Source organism: Varroa destructor, unplaced genomic scaffold (genome assembly GCF_002443255.2).
Source record: "Varroa destructor unplaced genomic scaffold, Vdes_3.0 BEIS01000004.1, whole genome shotgun sequence".
Lineage (NCBI taxonomy): Eukaryota > Metazoa > Arthropoda > Arachnida > Mesostigmata > Varroidae > Varroa > Varroa destructor.
In genome coordinates, this window is record NW_019211457.1 from 48,285,694 (window position 1) to 48,308,586 (window position 22,893).

The 22,893-nt window shown below is 39.9% G+C and overlaps 2 protein-coding genes across 12 annotated transcripts; one reads left to right on the top strand and one right to left on the bottom strand.

The window, feature by feature from the left end:
- The first annotated feature begins 1,257 nt into the window (after nucleotides 1-1,257).
- LOC111250334 (uncharacterized) lies at nucleotides 1,258-15,508 on the top strand. 8 transcript variants are annotated; one of them, XR_002673307.2, is made up of 9 exons: nucleotides 1,258-1,918; nucleotides 2,790-3,054; nucleotides 4,497-4,838; nucleotides 5,190-7,358; nucleotides 7,587-8,144; nucleotides 9,725-10,482; nucleotides 10,640-10,764; nucleotides 11,392-11,824; nucleotides 12,719-15,508. XR_002673307.2 is itself a non-coding variant. In XM_022805409.2 (8 exons), exons 1-8 carry the CDS (start codon nucleotides 1,844-1,846, stop codon nucleotides 11,483-11,485), a joined length of 4,386 nt encoding a protein of 1,461 aa, XP_022661144.1. In that variant the 5' UTR covers nucleotides 1,258-1,843; the 3' UTR covers nucleotides 11,486-15,508. The 8 variants fall into 8 exon arrangements, 1 of the variants encoding a protein (XP_022661144.1); XR_015325881.1 differs by having other exon boundaries at nucleotides 5,193-7,358; XR_015325883.1 differs by having other exon boundaries at nucleotides 4,533-4,838.
- Nucleotides 15,509-17,300: 1,792 nt separating this feature from the next.
- On the bottom strand, nucleotides 17,301-22,837 carry LOC111250337 (DCN1-like protein 1). Of its 4 annotated transcripts, XM_086986303.1 has the most exons (6): nucleotides 22,407-22,837; nucleotides 20,686-20,789; nucleotides 19,807-20,228; nucleotides 18,949-19,098; nucleotides 18,375-18,539; nucleotides 17,301-18,173 (listed from the first exon to the last, which is right to left on the bottom strand). In XM_086986303.1, exons 3-6 carry the CDS (start codon nucleotides 20,105-20,107, stop codon nucleotides 17,920-17,922), a joined length of 870 nt encoding a protein of 289 aa, XP_086842429.1. In that variant the 5' UTR covers nucleotides 20,108-20,228; nucleotides 20,686-20,789; nucleotides 22,407-22,837; the 3' UTR covers nucleotides 17,301-17,919. The 4 variants fall into 4 exon arrangements, with proteins under 4 accessions (XP_086842429.1, XP_022661158.2, XP_086842427.1 ...); XM_022805423.2 differs by having other exon boundaries at nucleotides 18,375-18,521; nucleotides 19,807-20,789; XM_086986301.1 differs by having other exon boundaries at nucleotides 19,807-20,789.
- Nucleotides 22,838-22,893: the final 56 nt, after the last annotated feature.

Consider the following 22,893-nt stretch of genomic DNA (forward strand, 5'->3'; position numbering starts at 1 on the left):
CAGGAGTGCCTTTTTGGCCAGTTACAACACTGTGCCTATAGGGTTTTCTGACAATTAGGCAATCCTATATGAGATTGACAGAGGCTTTCAAAGGTAACGTTTCGTGCAATTCCATTCATTCATTTTGCTCTGGTAATACACAGACTGTGTTGTTTTCTGTCGCCCTCAAAATAAAAAGCGCCACTATCTACACAATAATATAATGGAAAAAGAAAATCTAAAAAAGCTTACGAGACACCACAGTTAGGGTAAAATTCTTCGTTCGTTGACATCATCTGTTTTATACTTTTTGCCTTTTTTTTTTTTTAATAAACTAACACTGTGATCTGCTAAGCAAAGAATAAACATAAAGTGGGATTTAAATGATTTGCCTCCCCAAAAAGAAGTGGAAATAGCTGCAATAGCCAAACTTGAGGAGTAATGGCAATGGCTGCTCACCGTCAAACTTCATATTAAGCAATAAGCAAACGTATCGCTATGCTTTTGTTCGGTACAAAGTTTTCAAGCATTAGTTGTCGGAACCGTAGGACCTACAGTACAGGGTAGCAGCTTTTGGTTTATATATAGGTTTCTGCAAAGAAGTCTCTATGAAATATTAAAGCCAAATTCAGGCAGCAAATCATTTTAGTTATGGAATGCAAGACGTCCATTGAAATTTAAGCACAACCTCGCCGCTTTAAGCGAACTTCACGTTAGTATATGTATATAGCGCTATTATGAGCGTGCTTCTTATTCCCAAACCTTCAAACAACTGTTATCCTTCATCCTTCAGCGATTTAATTCAAACCCACAACAAAGGTTTTTACGATTTTAATTAATCAAATGTCGTTTACTAATTACTATTTAATTGGACAAATAGTACAATCTACTGTCACTTATGTTGCTTCAGCACACAAATATGGAAAAAATTACGCGCTAGTCTGCTTAAGCACGTTATTTTCTCATAGACACCGTTGGTATCTTTTTTGTTATAACCTCTGAATGCCCATACTTTTGCCGAATATTTATCATCTATGGGGTGCGGAGACCCATTTGAATTAACAGAGAGTAGAGTATATATGTCTATATATAAATCATGTAAAATGTGTATGTCGTGTGTCTATTGTGATTTGCTCAAGTGGATTCAGTTCTTTTTTGGTCTCTTCTCTCACCTATTTCTAAATCTCGCGCCAAACGCGCGGATGTCGGTTTACTTCCGGGAGTTCCGTACCACCAGTCTGGTATGAAAGTCGTGGTACTATTTGGATTCGTTTGTGGTAGGATGTGCTGATCAGCTTTGACCGCCATTGTTCGTTTGAATGCGTGAGGTGTGAGCATTTAGTTGAGTGGCGTGGTTGTCCCAGCTCAAAACGTGCTATTGACGACGGGTGCCGGTCGATGTCCGGCCCCAGTAGGGCCTAGTGATCTACGAATAAGTTGACTAGGGAACGTGCGGTCGTGCTAGACACGTTCGTTCTCGGGCATGGTTGCTTTCCGCCGATAGGACTGCGATTGTTTGTGCAACTTCAGCAGCGAAGGACGGCGGCAGAAAGAACGTAATCGTAGTTGTAGCAGTAGATGTATCTAATAATTACAATAGTGCTTGTGGTAATGGTGGCTTGAAATAGAGGCAGGCAGCCAACACTTGTCCGTGTCTGCGTGCGTCTTAGCCAGCCTACAGTAGAATTGACTAATATACGAGGTACTAAACCAAGTAGGGATAACAAGAAAAATCATCGGGTGCCGTAGGCGTCGTAAAGGAAGAGTAATAGCAGCCAATATCACACGACAGACGGGACTGCCGTTGGTCGAAAATCGAAGACGCGCAGAGCCCACGACAACGGGGCGGCCACTCGGACAGAGCATGGCTGAAAAACGTTCTTCGCTTGGCTCGCGGGCCGACAGCATCAACAGTTCAAGCCAACCGCGAGGTGGCAAGGTGCGTATCTGATTCTTTTTCTCGGTCTCACCTGTGTGCCCCAATCTAATTCCTAAAGTCAAATTACGGCAGCAACATCGATTAATAGCTACTGAATTTAACAAGTCAAGGTGTATTGGCCCATAAAAAAATTATTTATTTTCCGCATTTTGGTTGTGGCGCGTGCAGTGGTAGCGGCGCATAAGATAAAGAGCACTCGTGAAGGCCCCAATATCAAACTGATTCTTAAATACAGCGTTCTTGTTACTACACTCTACAAGCAGAGTAAATGCTTGCAATTCAATTGCACGCCGTTCACTCTTCCTTGCATGAGCTTTCATTACCAACGTTGGAAAAAACATCGTAAGCATTAAAAGCAGTGCCTTAGTTCAGCACACATATACGTGCATAATTATTGTAAGTATAAATCAAAACGAGACGTCATGTGTTCGATGCGAATTGGAGCACTGCAACCTACTTTGTGCACAACGTATGTGCTTAGATCCAGTTATTTGGTCGGTTAATGCCTGCCGGTATCTATCTTCAAAGTTTGCGGATACCAGCATATTTCGGACTTCCCCACTTCGTTTACTTGTTCTCTCGTGCACATATTCTATTGTATTTTACTGAACGACCAGCAGCGGTCCGCAAGCCAGCCGACTGCTAGAAATGGTCAAATCGTTAACCAAAGCTTGCCGAATGAGTCAGTTACACAAATTGACCTCCGCATCGTACTATTCGGACAAAGAACTACACATGGCATCTGTTAACAGATATAATAATAGGATGATTAAAATAATTAAGAATTAATGTATGTGAAAGTTGACGCCGAAGATTTAATTATCTAACAATATACTGTTCTATTTCGTATCATTCGTTTGGTTACTTTCAGCGGCGACGAACGATGTTGGACTCTGTGGCAGAAGTTGCCAAGTGGTTACTACCATCGTGGGCAAGTGAACACGAGGCTATTGGACAGATGTCTGCCGGATACCGGGTGCCACTGAGCGACGACCAGCCTTCAGGCTCTGGATCTTCTACCGGATCACATGGGCGACATTACAGCAACCTTAGAAACGGCGGTGAGCGTAGTTCCAAGCTCGCTCGCTTTAATAACGACATAGCACCTCACTCGGCAACGAGACGTGGTACGCATGGTCTGTCCGAGCATCATAATCATCATTAACACCATCATGAGCTATGGCGGCTTCTATTAGCATTTTTTTTATTTTGATTGCTATAAAACTTATGTGAACTTATTACTCGTAGCTTTAAATGATCAGCGTAGTAATTGTTCATGTAATAATCCTAAAAAAAGTGCTATCCATAGAATGAGACTAATATTGTCACCTTGCCCAACAATGAACAAACATCCCTCCTGTACTCAGTTCTGTTTTCAATTCACCTTATTCTTTTTCATAGTTATTTCCAATACTATAGTGTATATTTGATGGCTGGAGGGATTTATGTATTCGTCACCTTGTCACATTATCGAAACATTTGCATAGAACCATATCAATTGTAATAACTTACGACAAGAATTAGCTCAACATTTTTCATATACCAAAACATTTGTCACACATGTTCTGCATACACCTTTCGCATTGGGTAAGAGGTATGATTAAACTTTTTTATATAATGATTCGTACATTGTCTGGTTTGTAGCAAGCGAAACATCAGTTTTTACTTTATATATATATATTTATCGAAATTAGTGGAATGCTACCAATAGCGTTTTTATGGCTATCATCAGATCCGGCTGACCATAGTGTTTTACGCCACAGGAGTTTTCGGAAGCCGCAAAATAGCAATTTTAGATTCCTTTACAGACGGACAGTCGTTCTTGATCGAGATCTTATGATTTTGCGGTTTTACAGGCCTAAATCCACTGAATTACAAAATCTAAGTTATTGCAAAATAATAGGAAAACGGATCTGCGACACTTTCTTTACTACTACAATGCATTATATATATATATACATATATGTGTGTGTGTATGTGTAGCCAGCATACCTGAATTATGGAATATCGACGGCGACACTTCCTCGTACTTTGTTTTCCTCGTGAAAAGCATCTACCGCGTCAATTTGTTTATTAATATGGATGGTTATTCCGCATACAGGTCAAGTAGTACAGCTAGAAATTTGGATATCTGCGGGCCATGTAGAAATGTAGCGTCTATGATTATTGTAATTGGATCGCAATCCTTTGAATCTCTGTATATGAACAACAATTATTCTTTTTGAAAAATGCGTCTCAGAAAGTACTACTTATTGATGGTAAAATCTTAATTGCATGAATAATGTATATATATATATATATATATATAAACCTTCATTACCGTTTAACAGTATACATACTTTTAAAAAAAGTTGTAAATTACTTAGCATCGGAAGGTCGAAGTTATGTTATTATCAAAAATAGTTATATATCATGGTCCAGTTTCTTAAACGAATCGCTTACCAACAATCTGAGCCTGATGATTTCCTCTCTTGTAAAAACACCATTGGAATGCCATGAGGCTATACCACTTTACATTCACCATATTCCTTTTTGCTGTTCCTATATTTCATGCTATCAACAAACGATGTGAATGTAGGGGTCATTGTTACGCGCCTTTCTTCTGTCACACTAGTATCTCCCCCAACCACGTCAACCGATGATGCTTGTGACCTTGACGATGGATCGGACTCATCAACATCAGGCTGTTCCTCCCTTTCTCTTGCGGGAACGAATCCTCCAACATCAGCGGAGGCAAGCACTCCCGACGGAGTCGATCATCGATCGAACGACCAACAGCGAGTGCCCAATCGGCCAAATCCCGGTCGCTCTGCAACTTTAAGACCTCCACTACAAACAGCAGCGGCCCCCAGTACAGACAATAGCAAAACCAGAGATGTCAGTATCGGTGCAGAACAGATTGCCATCACCGCGGAAACCTGTAGGTCCCTTGGTGTTAAATAATTCTAAGTTGGCAATCAGTTTTGATTTAAATGACTGAATGATAAACCAGCTAAGTTTACTATTCTCGTGAAAGCGCATCGGGCCCACTGATAATAGTAGCCTATAATTGAAGAGGTACTTCTTTAAGTATTTCTGCAGCATCTATTTGTTTTCAATAGGAACATTAAAAAAAATGTAACGAGGCTCTAATGTACTATCTTTCTCAAAAACATGATTTCAGATTATACCAATTCACCGATTTATGTATTCCTTTTTTAAACTTACTGATCTGCAGTACCAATCCTTAACACAATAGGCCGGTTCTTTATTGGTATGCTTGTCATTACAGCAGCAGCCGATCCGTCATCGTTAAATTTTTCGCTTTTCTCTCGGCCATCTCGAGCGCTCTCATCCACGCTAAATACCACACTTCCATTGGCAGGAAAGCATAATAGACTCCTGTCGTCGTCGCTTCAGAAGCCTGAACGAAGTCTAAACCGTAGCATTTTCTATGACGGGAAGACAACTTATGGCGGAGCAGCGGCACACAGAAAGCTTAATTTGTTTTCCCCTAGTCCGTATCAAATGTCAGCGACACGCTCTAAGGCCCCTTCAAATGTGCGTGTTCAAGGACAGAACTCGTCGGCGAAAAGGCTAATTCAAGCTTTGGAGAGGATAAACACGCCTGTACAGAATGCGAAAAGAATTCCTATGGGTAGGCCAGACAGCGTCGCTTCTCAAGATTCAGAACTCAGGCGCAAAGAGGCGCTAGAATCAATTGCATCACTTCGCCAAAATATGCCACCAACATTGAGCACATGTCGTACGCCAGTTGAGAACGCCAAGATCGGTAGTAATGTGACGTCAGCTGCCCAGCACGATTACACCATCGATGTCGATTCAGACAAAATACCAGTTCCACCGATAGCGTCTAGTTTTCCTCTTGTCACTTCAACTCCATCGAGCCATCATCGGGTCTCAAAAGTTATCGATGTTCCTGGTACAGATAAAGGCGGTGGGAAGATAAAACCGACGAAATCGATTCATTCTAATCGGAAAGGCTTGATTCCCGAGGAGGAACCAGCTCCCGAGGATCCTGATCTAGTTTCCGTACCTCTTCCCATTAAAACATTACCTCACTTTAGTTTTTCAACTAAACCTTCGGTTGTGGTTGCTGCAGGGACAGAACCGGTATCGAAGGCTGGATCTGTACGTTCGCCGTTAACTTCGCTGGCGGACTTCAGTAACAAGCCCTTTGAAAAATCGTCCGTGCCGCCTGTGTGTCCTGGCGCAGATTCTCCTGAAGTGTTTACTTTCGCTGGGCCGGTAAGTCTTGCAAAGCCCACTGAGGTGTCTTCGTCCAAAGAGGAGGAGTTTAAATTCAAACATCCTCTTTATCTGAATAAGGGCGGTAGTATTGATAATACCCTAAACAAAACACCTTCATTTACGATCGCAGCACCCACTATGATTGTAGGCAATCCTGGTAGTCTCAAAGTAAAAGAGATTGGTAAGACCCCCTCGCCATCGGCCGAACTCGCTACATCGGGAAGTGTGCTTGACGCTCTAAGCTCGGAAAAAAAAGATAAAATGCCGAGTGAAGCCTCAGACTGGGGAAGTCAGTTTCGGAAGTCCCCCAGCCAGTGGGACTGTCCAACGTGTTTCGTTACAAATGGGCCCAACGATGACAAATGCAAAGCATGTGAAACAAAAAATCCAGCGATAACTTCTACGGCTGTCGCACAAAGCTCTGCATCAAGCGCTGCTCCACCAAATCAATGGGGGGACTTATTTAAGAAAGTACCTGGCTCATGGACATGCAATGATTGTATGGTTAGCAATGATTCCGAGTCGACTAGTTGCGTGGCATGTTCGAAGCCGAAACCAGTTGTGAAGCTAAGTAGTGGACCCATGCCAACTTCCAGCGTAAAACCCGCATTGCCATTTGGCGGTGTTTTCGTGATGCAGTCTGGGTGGCAATGCAGTAAGTGCCCCCAAAGAAATGATATAAAGAGTGTGAAATGTGCCTTTTGTGAAGCGCCTAAGCCAGGTCAAGTGGCATCTTCAACTACTGCTGCCTCTATCACGACATCGGCTTTCAAGTTTGGCGTACCTTCAGCAACTCCCAATACGAATGCGACTAACAGCAACAATATTCCGTTTGGACAGACGAATACTGCTGAAAAGAAAACAGAAGGCGCACTAGCCGCGGCCACATTGGCATTTAAAGAACCCTCGAATTCTGCTCCGAACGAGAAAAAAGGTGAAAAAAAAAGTGACGATACCAAGGAGGAGAATGATAACAGGCCAACCTTTTCGACATCGACCAAAGATGCTGCGCCAGCAATAAAATCTGGTGTGAACGATAAAGCTCCCATAAATACAGCAGCAATTATGGGATTCGGAAACGCGTTTAAGTTTGGCACACCTAACGCGCTGGCATCAAAATCCGAAGAGGAAAAAAGCAGCGATAATACCAAGGCTGCAGTTCCCACAGCAGGAGTGGGGGGGCTTTTTAGTAAGTAATAAGTAATAATAGTAAATAATAATTTTAATTTGTTATCATTTTGCGTATGACGCCAGTTTGTATAAAAAGCTCCTTTTTTTAAATCATTAGTTATCTTTTTACCCGAGTCTGTTACCTCAGGGGTCTTCCTGGACCTATTGGCCTTGAAATTCATCCATTACAGAATCATTTGCTCACAAATGAAGTAGAAATTAACCTGTTTACACTCTCATTGGTTAGCATTTGGGGTATCGCCGACGACGTCGGCTTCGCCAGTTACAACCACCACATTTGCGACTTCAACTCCTGTGTTCGCTTTCGGAACTTCGGTTGCCTCTTCCACTCCAGCCACCACAGCTTCTTCTGCGACGTTCTCGTTTGGTTCGCCAGCTGTACCCGCTACTATAACAACCGATACAACGGCACCAACATCGACAACCGTTACGTCTGGAACACCAACTTCTGTTACTGTGCCTAGCGCCAGCGATAATAATATAGTTAAATCGCAGACACCAGTTGCTTTTACTGCTTGTGACGTATCCACTATCAGTGCCACTTTATTCGGATCCAGTAGTTTGACCACCACACAAGCCACAACGACCGCGACATTGTTCGGTGCATCTCCCTCTTCCGTAGCGACGGCTACTACAACGGAGAGTTTAACGGCACCGATTTCCTCGGCCTTTTCATTTACGCCGTTAAACACAGCAGCTGTGCCCACAGCTGCAACACAACGACCGCCCTCGTGTTCTCCGCACGAGACTACTTCTCAGGCATCAAAACCACTTTTCAGTTTCGGTAGGTTTTACTGCTCGGCTTTTATATTTAAAGATTTTATCGCACTGGCAGGACTGTGACAATAGACATTGTCCATAGGCTTTGTATGCTAAGCAAATTATATGGTGTAAAAGGACTTGCATAGTGTAATTTGTTGTGTAGATGGAAAAAAAAGAGCATCTGGGCAGTTCTACAGCGTTATATGAATTAACAAATCACTCAGATATCGATCCTAGCCTTCATTTTGCCTTAGCTCACTTCTTACTAAGAAGCCTAATAAAGGAAGTCTAATGTTTCTCTTAAGAGCCTAATAAAATAATAGGGCCGAAAAAACAATAGTTCCAGAATTTTAATATGGTTTTGATATATTTTAATATGGTTTTGATATGTGACAGTTGATATTTACAAGTAACAGTTGCATTGCATCATTTGCCGTAGCAGATTTCTTTATCATAGAGTATGTCAGATAAAATGCTTGTTTGCGCATTGTTGTTTCTAATATGACCTATAAAAATTTCGTGGTAGAGTTTTTACGAATGGAAAGGTCTGTGGCTAAAAAAAATCAAAGATTTTAGTCTATATGTTATACGGATTACTTGCGAATAATTGGGGTACATCTTAGAAAACTTTTAGTGAACTCCTAGACTTGGTGCTCCTGAAAACCTGTCTCTTTCTAGAACAAAAAAGAGGATCTTAACGTCTAATATTACCAATATAACTTTAGTCGCGATTACGGTTGAAAAGTTATTCTCGAATTTTGTATGCGAATTTCGGCAAATGATTCATGAGTGGCTTAGATTTTGAATAAAAGCCCCGACCGAAGCGAACAGTAGTTATATCGAATTAATACGTTGGTTAGGATTGTTTTTATAATAAGATCTCCCAATTAACTGTTTCCATTTGAATGCCAGCATAGACAAGTACACCCAGTTGACATAATTTATTCCAAGCACCGTGTACACACGTATCCATGAAACAATTTAGAATCTTATTTACAAATTGGAAATATGATTAAAAAAGGAAAATTATGATTAATTGATATGGATTAACCTTTACGAAAGGCTTTATTATTGGTATCGAGATAATCCCAGCGATTCTGCGGAATGGAGCTGACGCTAGTGTCGGGGACATAAAGCCACAATATTCTCTGTTCTAGTCTGATTGGGCACAGACGAATTAATCAAATCTTGTACTTGCAGGCTTGTTGAAGTAAACTATTGTTGCTCTAATCTGTATGAGCTAACTTGTTATGTTAGCTTTTTGACTACGGTCAAACGCTACTAGTTCCATGTTCATTCCAGTTGTGATAGCTGAAATTTTTCAAGAAAATATTCCATATCTGTTTCATGGGTAAATTTGACTGTTATTTTGGTCTACCATTTGTTACGACGCCATTGAAAATGATTCCGAATAAATTGCATTATTTTCAGTAGTCTAAAACTATAAGCAAAAATCGTTAATTAAATATTCATGACAAATTTGCATATCATTGTGCTCATAAGTGCAGGCGTGACGGTTACACTAGTCAAAGTCCCTTTAAAGGCACCCTTTCTCTTGACTTGAAGTTGTTTTGTAACGTAATCTACTTGTATCCATTCTAGATACCTCGCAATCTGCACCTCTGTCAGCGACTCCTGCTTTAAGTACAGCACTTTCGACCGAACCCACGACTTCGAAGGCACCCTCTGTTCCCGCGTCGTCGCCATTTGTATTTGGGGTATCGAACACGAGCTCCTCGACGCCAGCGGCTTCCTCCACTATTTCGGCATCAGCTGGGTACAACTTCGAGGCAGCGGCTAATGCTTCAACTCCGCCAATGTTCACATTCGGACAAAGGGCAGCTGCGTCATCTGCAAGCGCCACACCATTGACTTCAGCACCTGGAGGTTTTGGAGCACCAGCTGCATCCACAGCGACGCCGCCAGCTAGCACTTTCGGAGCACTTGCCGCTTCAGCCCCAACGCAGTCGGCAACACCTGTTTTTGGAGGTGGAACCGCTTCATCTGGTTCAGTGTTTCAGTTTGGAGCATCTGCACCCTCTACTCCAGCGGTAACCGCTGCACCAACCCCCACACCTAGTGGGGTGCCATCCTTCGTCTTTGGCCAGCCTTCTACAGGGTCTCAATCCGCCGCCAATACGGTAGCAGGTGGGCCTGCAACAATGTTTGCTTTCGGAGCTAATTCGGCAGCGGCATCTACAATCCCAGGCGGAACCAACAACACTAATACTAACACCAACAACGGGACGGCTCCGCCTGCCTCTGCCACCCCTTTCGGGTTTTGTGCCACTCCAACGATGAGCAATCTTAATTCTTCAACGGGCGGTGAAATGTTCAAATTTACGAGCCCCGCGGCAGCGGTGAGTTCATCTACTACCTCAACAATTGAACGAAATTTCTCGTGAGATTACAGAAATTATAAAAAAGTAATGGCGTAAAAACTGATTACGATAGCTGAGAATGGACAAATCTCGGCTGGAGCCGTTAACATGGACTATACGTCAATTATATTTTCAGCCCGCCGCGACAACGACCTTCCAGTTTGGGGCTCAGCCACCAGCTGGACTAGCTGGTACTGCTGCTCCGTTCCAGTTTGGTGCAACAACAGGTACACCGGCCGCACCTGGAATTCCTTCGTTCATGTATGTAGAAAAAATCGACAGTGGGCTATGTCATTGTTCAGGAAAGGTCACGAATAAATCTAAATGACGTTACTATACTGAGCATGAGAAAGACTGTACTGCGTGCATCTAGGAAATCGTTTAACATATTTGATCGTTTGCGGTCAGAAGCCTTAAATTATAAGCGATCCAAACTCCGCTTAAAAATTAAGTGGCAAATTGAAAATATGATCCAACTTGCCTTATTTGGTGCAATGCAGTACTGTTATACATTTGTTTATATGGTTCTTAAATTTCGCTAAATGCAACCCTATTATGGTATTTTAACCCAAACAAGACCCCAATAAAGAGCTAAATTTTCCAGGATAGTAAGAAGCTCGTGCTGATCTGTAATATACGCACTGTGATATAAAAGTTCAGTACCTGAGTAATGCTTATATTGAATAAAAGGCAAGACAGAAAACGCATTGCCTAAAAAATATAGAGAAACCGACTTGGCTCCGTATGTATTAAATTATGGCAATACAAAAACCCAGGAATGCAAAATTGCCTATCTCTAATAATGTTAGTCGCTAATCCTAATAATAATAATATAGGTTAGCCCATAACTTCTTCTTGAACTTAACTTATACTAATTTTATATTTTAGAGGTCAATCCGCTGATAACCCATTTAATGGACCAGTGATTTCGGGTCGTAAAGTGAAGCGTGCAATTCGACGGAAGCCAGGCAACTCACGATAGTCAACTAATAGAACAGAGCAATGCCAAAATATAAAATTTATACTGCTGTCAAAATACATAAATAGCCCTTAGCATGGGCTAGCGGAAAATGAGTGTATTTCGACGGATATATTCCAGTGATATTAATCACATTGACACATCTGCCAGCTGCATGCTTTCGTCAGCGATTTTGGAGAAGGTTGCTGCTAATAGTGGATGTTAGGGCGTAATGCCAATACAGCCACCGCCTTCATCAACTCTTCTCCTCCGACACACATACAACAGCAACTAAACAACTGCGCAGTGCCGACAACAACTTCACAGGAACCGTTCGCACAGCATGGACATACATAGCTCTATGTATGTATTGTATTAAGATTGTATGATATGTAGCATTTGGTTACTCCTGGCTTAATTGTGGACCAAATTAATTTCCGCAAGTAGTGGAGTATTCATCTGCTGGAGATCCCGATGACAGGCGATACTGATATTAAAAGTGGGACAGTACAGCTACTGTAAGATCATGTTGTTGCTAGTTAGAAGTTCTGATAATAGTAGTAGGCCTTGGAAAACGACTGGTAATTCTTTCTTGTAAACGTAGTAAGACATAATAGTTGTCTTTTTAAATCAAACGTGAAAAATTAAAGCGAACTGTATCAGTAAATCATGCTGCGTCTTGCAGGGCTACTAGTTGGTCTTTATCGCATGTCTTTGGGTAATATACATTATTATTATTTTTATTTCTAATCTTAATATTTGGTAGCAAGCAAGGAGGATTATTTAGATGGATAGAATCTCCTTAAGTTGGGCTGCGTGCGTATCTTATGAACTGGCATAAACAGATGTAACAATCCCTATTGAAGCGATTATGTGTACCACCTACTTTGATTAGCGATTAATAGGTAGACGGCTCATTTTTGGACGGCCGTGCATTATTTGTGTGAGACATGCAACATTGCTAGTGATAAAGATCAGCGTACCCCTTTACCTCACGGGGTTAGTGTCTGTTGGAACGTTGCTTGCATACATCACGTTCGGAATGGATAAATAGTTAAAATAAATATTACTGAGGTATTGTATGTAAAAAAGTTCCATCAACCTGTGCTGCCGTCCGCTAAGGGGCCGTCACTTTATCTATTAAATCAATTCTTTTCTGATACGATATCCCCCGATCATTTAATAGAAGTGTATAGATGTTAAAAAAATAGTACCACATCACAAACAAGACGACTTGCATTCTCTTTCTGTTTGTAGATAAATAAAAATAATTGTTGCCGTTAGCGAGCACAACGAGACTACGCTGTATGATTCCGCCTGGTGATGGGAAAGGGAGAAGGGGAAGTCTTCGACGTCTGCGAGTGGCGGACTGAACGAAGACTGCGGAACTGTAATCGAACGCGTGACAGCGAGTAAGCTTAAGCATCCGGTATCTCAACCCTAATATTATAATTTAGATAAAAGTTCATATAACTATAAAGTTGGCTCGAGATCGGATTGTCAAGTCGGATCTGATGATTTCTTTAGTCTAATTAAATCAATATGCCGTCACAGCATGTCACTGATCAGCTTTGAGGATTCAAAAATAAAATTTCGTATCGGAAGAAGAGTCTTGTGTGGCAGGAACAGTGAAGGCCACACCACTTTGTAGTTTGCAGACTATTACCGAGGGTGACAACACAGAGGAAGTAAAAATGCCTACAGATGAAAATGAAAAGATGAAAAGAATTTGCGGAAAGATCATAGCGATGACGATAAAATAGTGAAGTAAGTCAGAGAAAAAATCGGGGGATCTCGTATGATGTTGAAAGCTTCGAATTTGCGTAAGCAACAGTGTATGGGTGTGTAAGTTACAAAGTAAACGAGAATGAGGCCATGAATGAATGAATAAGTAAGGCTGGATAGTTGACTGATGGTTGGTGTGTCAGTGTTCATGTGTCATTTAGTCTATGTGTGTATTGTATATACAATGACATGATAACGATAATGAATATAATGAAAACTTTGCGGAAATTGAACAATGAAGTTGATAAAACATGAATGTTGATTTTCTTAGGTTACCACCCTTATGCTGATATTGAGAAGCTAAAGATGAATAATGATGATAACAGTGACAACGATAGGGACGATATTAATGATAATGATAAATTATCATTACAATAATAATAATGAAACTTATTATTAATTATAGCCTTGTATTATTAATTAATATTCCTTGTATTATTAATTAATATTTGGTAATACATCTTCTTTTGCCTTTTGTGCGTGCTTCTCTCTTAAAGGCTGAGCCCAGGTAAATAGATTATTAAATAGGTGTAGATTATCGTAAAAAGTAAGGAAAAGCTGTAAACATGGGAAGACGAAAATTTGAATATGAAAATGCACAATGTAGATGATGGCAACAACAACAAAAAGATGCGCTTTTCGGTGCAGCAACGAGTGACACAGCTTATACCTGCATCCTCACAGGTAGAGGGTGCAAAACGTAGAGATAAGGGGAGAATAATAAAAGGCAACTGTTAAAATTAATCTATCGGAGGGTTTGTTGGGGAACATTTCATCACTTGCACCGTTTGTAACCTGAACTGTAGAGCCACAATAAATGAATTGCAAAATAGTTTTGTAAGGTTTTGTAAAGATATCCATTTTATCAATAACAATAATAATAGGTGGTGGACGAAGGACGAACAAAACCGGAAAATGCAAATATCAATACGAGCGGCCGGGAGTACGAATGACACTTGCCGACTTATTCAGTAAAAAAATAATAGCTATGCGTAAGAAGAGTGCAGTTTGAGAGGACCCAACAACATTATTACAATGGTACCAACTATGAGCGATTAGCTGAGATATATTTTACTAACTAAAGGTGGACTCTTGGTCCCTTTGCTTGCGAGGACATCTCTGGATATTGATGGGCATAACTATGGAATTAGTCAATTCATATAGTAAACAGTGATAAACACTCAAGCAGGGAAATGTAGAACTAATGGCTATTACCTTTTCGTATGATTGAATGACTAGTTGGACTACTACTGTATATAATGGCGGTTTAAATTGAAAGCCATTTAGTCAAGCTAAGACATGTAACACAATTCAATTGAATTAGGCGAGGCGAGAGCTAGAGAAAGCAAACAGTATTGTTCTTTCTAAAACTGCAGTGAATAATTTGGTAAGTGCAATGTTACATTTCATAATTAAATTTAATACTAAACACACAGATTTTAAACCGTCAGAGTGGTCACTAGGTAGTGACAATTAGAAAGCAGAATAATGAGTAAACATAACACTGTGCTCGCTGCGACTTTACCCGGCGAACTAACGAGATCATTTCTTCGAGTTACGCGGCACTAGCTAACGAATACATGTGATTATGGACAGGTTGAAGATGAAAAGAGTTGAAAATAGAGAAGCGGTGACAGATACAGAAATATTAGAATAGTGATTCTATGTAGCATACAAATGAAATCTGTTATTTTTTGTAACTAATATGAGCAGATTGCAAAAACACTCAAACTAGACAAATAATAAGAGATAAATATAGGAAAAAAAGTAAAGAGCAAAAGCGGCAGATGAAAAGTAGAAGTATCAAAAAACTCGCAGAATGTTTTCTATTGTATTAAAACTGGGATATATTTTGCTTCCTTGCGGCTTTTCCTGTTAAACATGGCTATTGTTACGGATACTGTCATTACTAGCACTATTACCATAGCGACAATGCCAGTTATTAATACTACTGTTACTATTGCTCCTAAAATGTTTGTTTAAAGAGTAGAATCAGAGGTGGCCGGCGAAATTAATAATACATTAAGGTAACTTGAAAAGGGCAAGAAGACGCATGACGCATCTTATCGCATGACGTTAACAGCATAGAAGAGCCTACAAATAGTACTGAAACCCAATACAACGATCAGGTATGCCGTTCGGTTTTTTCGTAAGCTAAACAGGCACAGTAAGCAGAATGCCACAGATCCTCGAAGCCCCACCCGCTGCCCCCAATTCACAATAGTAGAAATAAAAATACGATAAGTTGTTAGAACGCTGTAACTATTGTCGTTTTCATTTATATATCTATCTTTAGAAACAAAGAACTGTACGTCTTTTGACGACTTTCCCGTATTTTGTGATAAAAAACACTTGGAATTTGTATGTTGGCTAGGAATATATATTCCCATTTTTGTGGAATAAGGGTTTCGCGTCTTGCGAACTATTTAGCAGCAATTTATCGAAGAGGGTCTTATTAGTTGTGGGAAATTGTCAAAATACGGGTAGGTGACAAGAAGATAACAAATATTGATAGACGAATCAAACCATTAGAAATCACATCCACGCACGAACCGCAAAAAGGATTTTTGACGAGTTAATCAATTACTGCTACATCAGAAAAAAGTGTAGTCAGTATAGCCTTCAGCTTGAGAATTTGATTGTTAAGTGCCTTGTATAATACAATGCGTAAAACGCATCCTATACGATTGCTTTATTAAATTGGGTCAGAAGCTAATGAGTGTGTCAGAATGCTAGTAAAATGCGTAAGAAGAAAAAAGTAACAGATCGCCGAATATGTAAGAGTTACGTCAAATCTAGAGAACCTTGCAAAATTAAAAAGGATTTTACCTCAACAAGGATTTTATGTGATTAACTGTAATTTATACAATTCTGGCTCGGCTAACACAAAAACTGAGAATTACAGCGGCAATAGCACTAAAGCTGCGTCCGGTCTGCCAGCATCGCTTGTGGTTCAGAGGCGGCTTTGGATTCCACTAGGGCGTTAGATTTTTCAGGACGGTACGATGTTGATGACTGTGGCTTCTCTGCGGAAATAAACGATCTGGCGGCCGAGTCAAATGTCAAGCCTGACAGGTGGCTTGTATGAGGATTGTAAACGTTGGGTGCCGCATTAGTAAACGAGTCGCTAAAGAAAGAAAAATGACATATCTTATATAATAGGTTAAGCTATTATATAAGATAGTTGTAGTAGGTTAAGCTATTATATAAGATAGATAATTGAGCGATTACAGGTGCTTTCAAACATACGAAACACTATAGCACTACGCCAACTCATCTGTGGGCTCCACATTACCATGATAGTAACAATTCGAAAGTCAAAATAGACTACCCGTGTCTCAAAACGAGCCATATGTAATTACTTAACCGAAAAAAGCAATTCTCTGTGATGTCAATTTTGGTCACGCCATACTCCTTTTGCTGGACCCAAACCACTAGTATCGTTTGAATTCGTTGTTGTGCCATTTTAGCCTTGAACACACAAATATCAACAAGGGAACCAACAAGGCCTCCGATTCAGGGATTGCTTTAGATAATAGCTTAAACTATAAGTATGCTAGACCAATCGCGTGGTTTTCAGTGGGCGAAAAAGCTATGAAATGCATTGTAAAGATTACTGTGGTTCTGTATTTCGCCGTTATTATCAGGATGAGTTTGCGTTACTAAAATGTGCCTATTTACAAATTAAGTACTTTTATTAAGAAATGTCGTTTACGTATTGCTTAAAACCTTAATATGAAAGTCGTCGATTTCTTCAATTTCCTAGATAACGTCATGAGACGAACCTTTGAAAAAGAAGCAAGAGCTTCAGAACAGTTTCCTTTGAATTAAATGAGCATGTGTTCAAACGGAGCCATGGCCAAACGAAACATCTGATTTCTCTGACAACCTAAATAAAATGTTGGTTATATTTATCTGGTGTCGTGGTTGTCGCGGGCAACCTTGCGCTGTTAAGGTTATGGACAGATATATCTGCGTGTAATGATGTTATCTTATTCAGTACACCTGATAGCAAATATTGGAATACACAGGGCGAAAGGAAAAGCCAAACATATCTTTTGTCTTTACCGGATATAATTCCTCATTCGATAGTTTATTCACAGGAGCGATCTTGTATGCCGTTACACTGGCTATCTCCTTGCTATAATGGATTTATCTAAAAATCATCCGTTTTTTATTTCATTTAATAAATATACATTAGCGCCCACTGTACAGAAAATTCTGCCGACTAACCCAGTCATTGTTTCCATATTATTACCATGATCGATATTTTTATCTAGCATCGTAATTGAGACCTTTAAATCTTGACGATAGTAAATCAACAACAATATAGTCAATTGTCATCAAACCAGCCTATTGCCTACAGTATGACTACTATCTAAAAGAATGCGGGGCGCCGCGCTAACCTAGTTAAATGGTGCTACCCTTCTCATTCCTAAAATAGAGGGCGTGTCACCTTATTTTCTATGCCATGTACTCGATATTTCGGGGTTGTACTCATGTTCATCAACTCACCGACTGTACTAGTGCCACATGACGGACAAACCCGTTTTATATAGTAGTTATTACCATCCTTAGGTTGCTGGTCCATTACTAACAAATCTTTAGACACTCTAACTCCCAAATCATCTTATTTCCCAATTGTTACCTTCGTTTTAGATATAGACGTAATCTTAACCTGCTTGTGTCTGTGTTTGTCGAATCCGCAGCCATTCCACAAATTCGTCAATGAGAACCGGCCAAGCTCCTTCCTGGTCATAGTTGGACAAGTCCTCTTTAATCGAGATTGCGAAATCGAGGAGAAGGTTCCATGTGTCGCGTGGAATAGAACGTTTGTGGTGTTCCTCTAAGTATTCGCACCATTGAGGCAAAAAACGGAAGTGACCCTTGAGTACGATGTTCCAGTAAGCCAACGCCATATCTAAATCTGTAAAACAACCAATGTCGAGCTGACTCAATGCATGATTACAATATGAAACTATTGAGACTACTGATTGAAACTAGAGAGTCTATAATAAAAACTAATAAAGTTTATAATGTTAGTATCTTAAATCGAATTTAGATTAGAGAGGTCATACATCATTGTAAAACCAAAAAGCACAACCAATGTGGCAAGTAAACAACTTACCAAGACTTTTTTGATTGGGATTTTTAGCGTAGTTGAAGGTAAAGTTGTAGAAATCTCGGAATTTTCGAAAGTCATTGATTTCCATTTCTACCAAATTGAGTTTAGTTTTTAGCTTCTCAATTGTATCACAACCCATATCCGACATACCTGAAAAGTCACGGTGTCCTTTGACATATGAACTCACTTAAGAACTGTTGTACCTTTTCATACGAAAAGGCCGTCGAACGTCTATAACAATGGCATACATTATTTTGACGATTTAGCTGAAACACTTGTTTTTTAACGCACTAATTGTTTTACTCAAATTATCCAATGGCCTATTTGGATCAAAGAAGTACATACACTGGGTTAAAAAATACAGAAAATAAGATTATTCAAAAATCTAAATCTGCATTTTAAGCTCTTACACATTATATTCCAGATGTGGAACCTCTGACGTTGGCTCACAGGACCGCGTACTTGAATTATTCTTAGTCCCTTCGACCTTCAATTTGCTGCATTATATACCATTGTTACGCCTATTCTTCATATTGTAAACCTATGATTCAGTTCGAACAGTAAATTTATTCCTTACCTCCATAAAACTCGTCCCGAGAAAATTCACACTGAACGGCAGCACGCCACTTCCAGGCAAGCAGGAGCACTAACTTACTATCCGCCTGTAGTTGCAGGTCATCGAGGAGACGCATTACTCCATCTGCTAGGATCTTATCTTCTTGAGAATCTGTAATGTGGACATATAATGCCACAGCATTCGAAAATGAGCCATCGAAATATAAAATGATCTTTAACAACTAAATCATTCTGTAGTACCATTTCTTTGTATTGTATATGCTTAAACATCGAAACTGTAACTTTTGAGTACACGTCTATTTTACACTAGCCAGTAAAATAGAACACAAAATCCGTCCTCCATTCTCTTAAGAAACCATGGCGTGCAGCATCATCTGAGTAGAAAAAGGGAGAAAACATAAATATTTGGTTTGAGATAGCAGAGTGCTGTTATAAACTATTCTTTGTGAAGTACCCTAACATATGGATTAAATAGGATGTCCTGAATTTTCTGATAAATTAATGCGAATCGATGTGCTTGAACCTTCCAAAATACCAAAAAGGGATCTCAGTTCTCTTTTTGAATAGATAAAAAACTAATGCTACGTCCCAGTTCCCTCAAATGCTGACACGAGCTTATTAATTAATGCGGTAAGAATAGAAAAGCATTAGCATGCTTGAGTAGGTCGTTATCTGTATTCTGTGGGTGTCTTCACTCATACAGGATACGGATAACGACATGATTGATTCCATCAAGTATTTTATACTATTTGCTGGAACCTATAATACGTGCTAAACAAAAGTACTATTTTGATATCGTTGTAAGATGTCAGCATGTAGTTCAAGTTAAAATCAAATATTGTTGTATCAAAAAGCTAACCTCGATATCGAGCATATAGTTGATCCAACTTCTTTCGATCGACATTTCCAACACTGGACCTATGATGATGAAAGTTGGCGGCCTGGCTGACGGTGTGACCCCCGCCGCCTGAGCTGCCATCGTGGCGATGATAGAAGTCCGGGTTGGAAAAGTACGAATCACTAGCCTGATCCAGCTTCCAGTCGTTGTGCTGCAAACAGTAGATAGCTGTCTTCTCGCCGGTTTGCGTGAAACTGATGAATTGGCGAACTTTTTCGCGCTGCGCCGAGCGCAACTTATGGCCCCCGCCTCCACCGAACATTTTGGCGCTCAGCCGCCGGATCGAATCGGAGGCCGAGCTGTTCGTGGTGCTGCCGGGAGGGGACAGGGCGACACACACACAGAGAGACGAGGCCCGTCTCAACAAAGCGCGATTGATTTTACTTGCAAGTGTGATAGAGTTTAATGAGAAGAAGACAGATTTGCAGTGCAAAGCCAAAGTTACTTTGTCGCTTATGCACTACTTACGACTAGTGCTCAAACACTAACAACTTTAAATTCAGCCGTGTCCGGCTTGATTCCTTCTCTTATTATTAGTGTTTTTATTCGATCCTACATTTAGATTTGTGTAATTTGTACCACCAACCTTTGCCTACTGACCAATCACACACCGCTAGCATACGTTTGACTACTTCTACAAAATCTTTTGTTTTATTCTTGTTCCTTTTCCTGAGGCATTAATGAAGGACTGGTGATGACGGCGACAGAAGCACGTGAGTTGCGACAGATGTTCCACCTGAATCTTGTAGAAAACGCTAACAGCATACGCAGTTCGTGTCTGTGACTTGGCGTATGAAGGTGTCAAAAGATTACAATTTTTTATCGGTTGTCAATACATACTCGGAATCAAAACCGGGACCAAGGTTCGGGACGTTAATGCAGTAGATTCAATTCAAGCACTTGAGCACGTTGGACGAATAGCACGGCTTAAAACACTTCGTTACCTGTTAGCAAGAGAAGTAATTACACGACGTGCTTCTGTTAGGTACACGCACACCACAAAAAAAAATATTAAGGATCAGCACATCGAATTATATTAGAAAAATCAGAATAACGAATCTTGTACATATTAAATAACTTTCCACGTGAACATGGTTTTACTGCTCTACTGATAGATATTAATAGTTACAGACATATGGGGGCACGCATATATAATCTGTTCAAACTATTCTTCATTCAAAGATAATTTTTGAACCTGGAGTGATGGTTAAACACTAAGCTAGAAATACCCACAAAGTTTGAACTATGTTAAAAAAGATATTTTCAGTGTCCTGAAATAAGACCCAACTACGAGTTAAATGATACATTTACTAATGTAATAGTTGAAGTTCAACAATTTGTAATGTAAAGTCATGTCCTCAAAAGAGAAACAAGAATACGTGGTAATGTGCTTGAAGTTTACTAGTTTTACTGTATTCTTGATCAAATTTGATGCAGTGATAAACGTAGACGTAACATTAGTATTCGGGACAATGGGACCAAAAAATGATCTTGTTACGCAGCCTAGTAGCTGAAAAACAATAGAAAAAAAATTGTGTAAATTTTAATGTTTGTATGATATTTATTCTACTGTTGCTTATGATTAGAACTGAGTAATAGTTTAGTGTGACAAATCAGCATTACTTGATAGAGAAAATTTCAATGATTAAAAAACCTATTATGCATATTGTAATAATTAAGTGTGTCTATCTTACAGCTCATACTTAAGCATGTGGTACAACAACACACTTGGGTGCAGTATTAGCTTTGTGGATAATAGTATCAAGGATTATCTTGCAATAGATCATAATAAAATAAAACATGAAATTATAGCGTTTGTATGCATGTTTTCTAGTGTTGCCTATGATTAGAACTAAGTGTGACAAAGGTTCCTCGTTGCATTGTCTTCATGAATTCAACACATTTGTGTAGTAGCAAGATTATTTGTGATATGCTATGCAATAATAGATATTATTCACTAGTCAAATAAAAGTTTTCATATGAAAGCTGCGGCACACGCGAACCACTAAATTCACTGTTTGTTACTGAACACATCTGAGCCTGTAACTTATCAACTGACGAAGAGCAAGAATAAGTACCACACTCACTCCTTGTCTTTGTGCTTCATGTCATCATTGGAATCATATCACGTTAAGCAAAATTGCCACCCGAGCATTTTTGATTCCGTCTAACAAACAAGAGATCCAGCATCCACACGATTCTAACAAAAAGGAAGCTCTATAACGATAGCTTTTTTCTCAATTGAAACGCCAAAGGTGGTCATGATCCAACAGATAACCCATAATTGAAGTTACTAGAAGTGGCAGTAAATTTAGCTACTGCAGAGACTTGAACAGATTAGACTTTTTTTTTACTGCAATCAAAGTAGAAAGGTTTTATAGCACAGATTAAATTTAGTAAAAGTCATACCATATTCTTTCTAGAAGCATCTCAATGTTTAGCTATTAACAACAGGTAAATTTGACACTTTTCCTAGACTTAATCGATAGTCAGTCCATAAATTGCTTAAGCTTATATTTAATGAATGCATGAAAGGACGGGGCCGCACACCATTTACCTACCTTACAGCACGACTCCAATAGTGCTGCTATTGTTGCTTTTGATACTGTGAACGCGAGAAACGGCCTCTCCCCGCTTACAATGGTGACGAAAATTCTGTCTCTTAAGATTTTCTAGACCTCCCACACAACTCTTCAGTAAGTAATCGTCTTTAATCTAGAGTCCACTGAAGAAAACTACTACAGTTAGCAACAGACGAACAGGAATTGATGCCTACTGCAGTCGTTCGGTCGACCCGGGTATTCTGATGGTCGCAAGAACGACTTCAGAAGATTAAGCGACGGATCGTTGGGCTGAATTGGGTAGAAGAGGTGAATAATAGTAGCCAACTAGACAGAGTAGATTTGTCCGGTAATTGTGCGTATGTACGCTATATGATAGTGATGCTACTTTGCTGCACTTCTACTGCTTCTACAACTAAATACCACTCAGTTGTATCGAGCTGCTTGGTACGGCTATATTTCGCAAAATTTTGGGACCCAAAAGCGC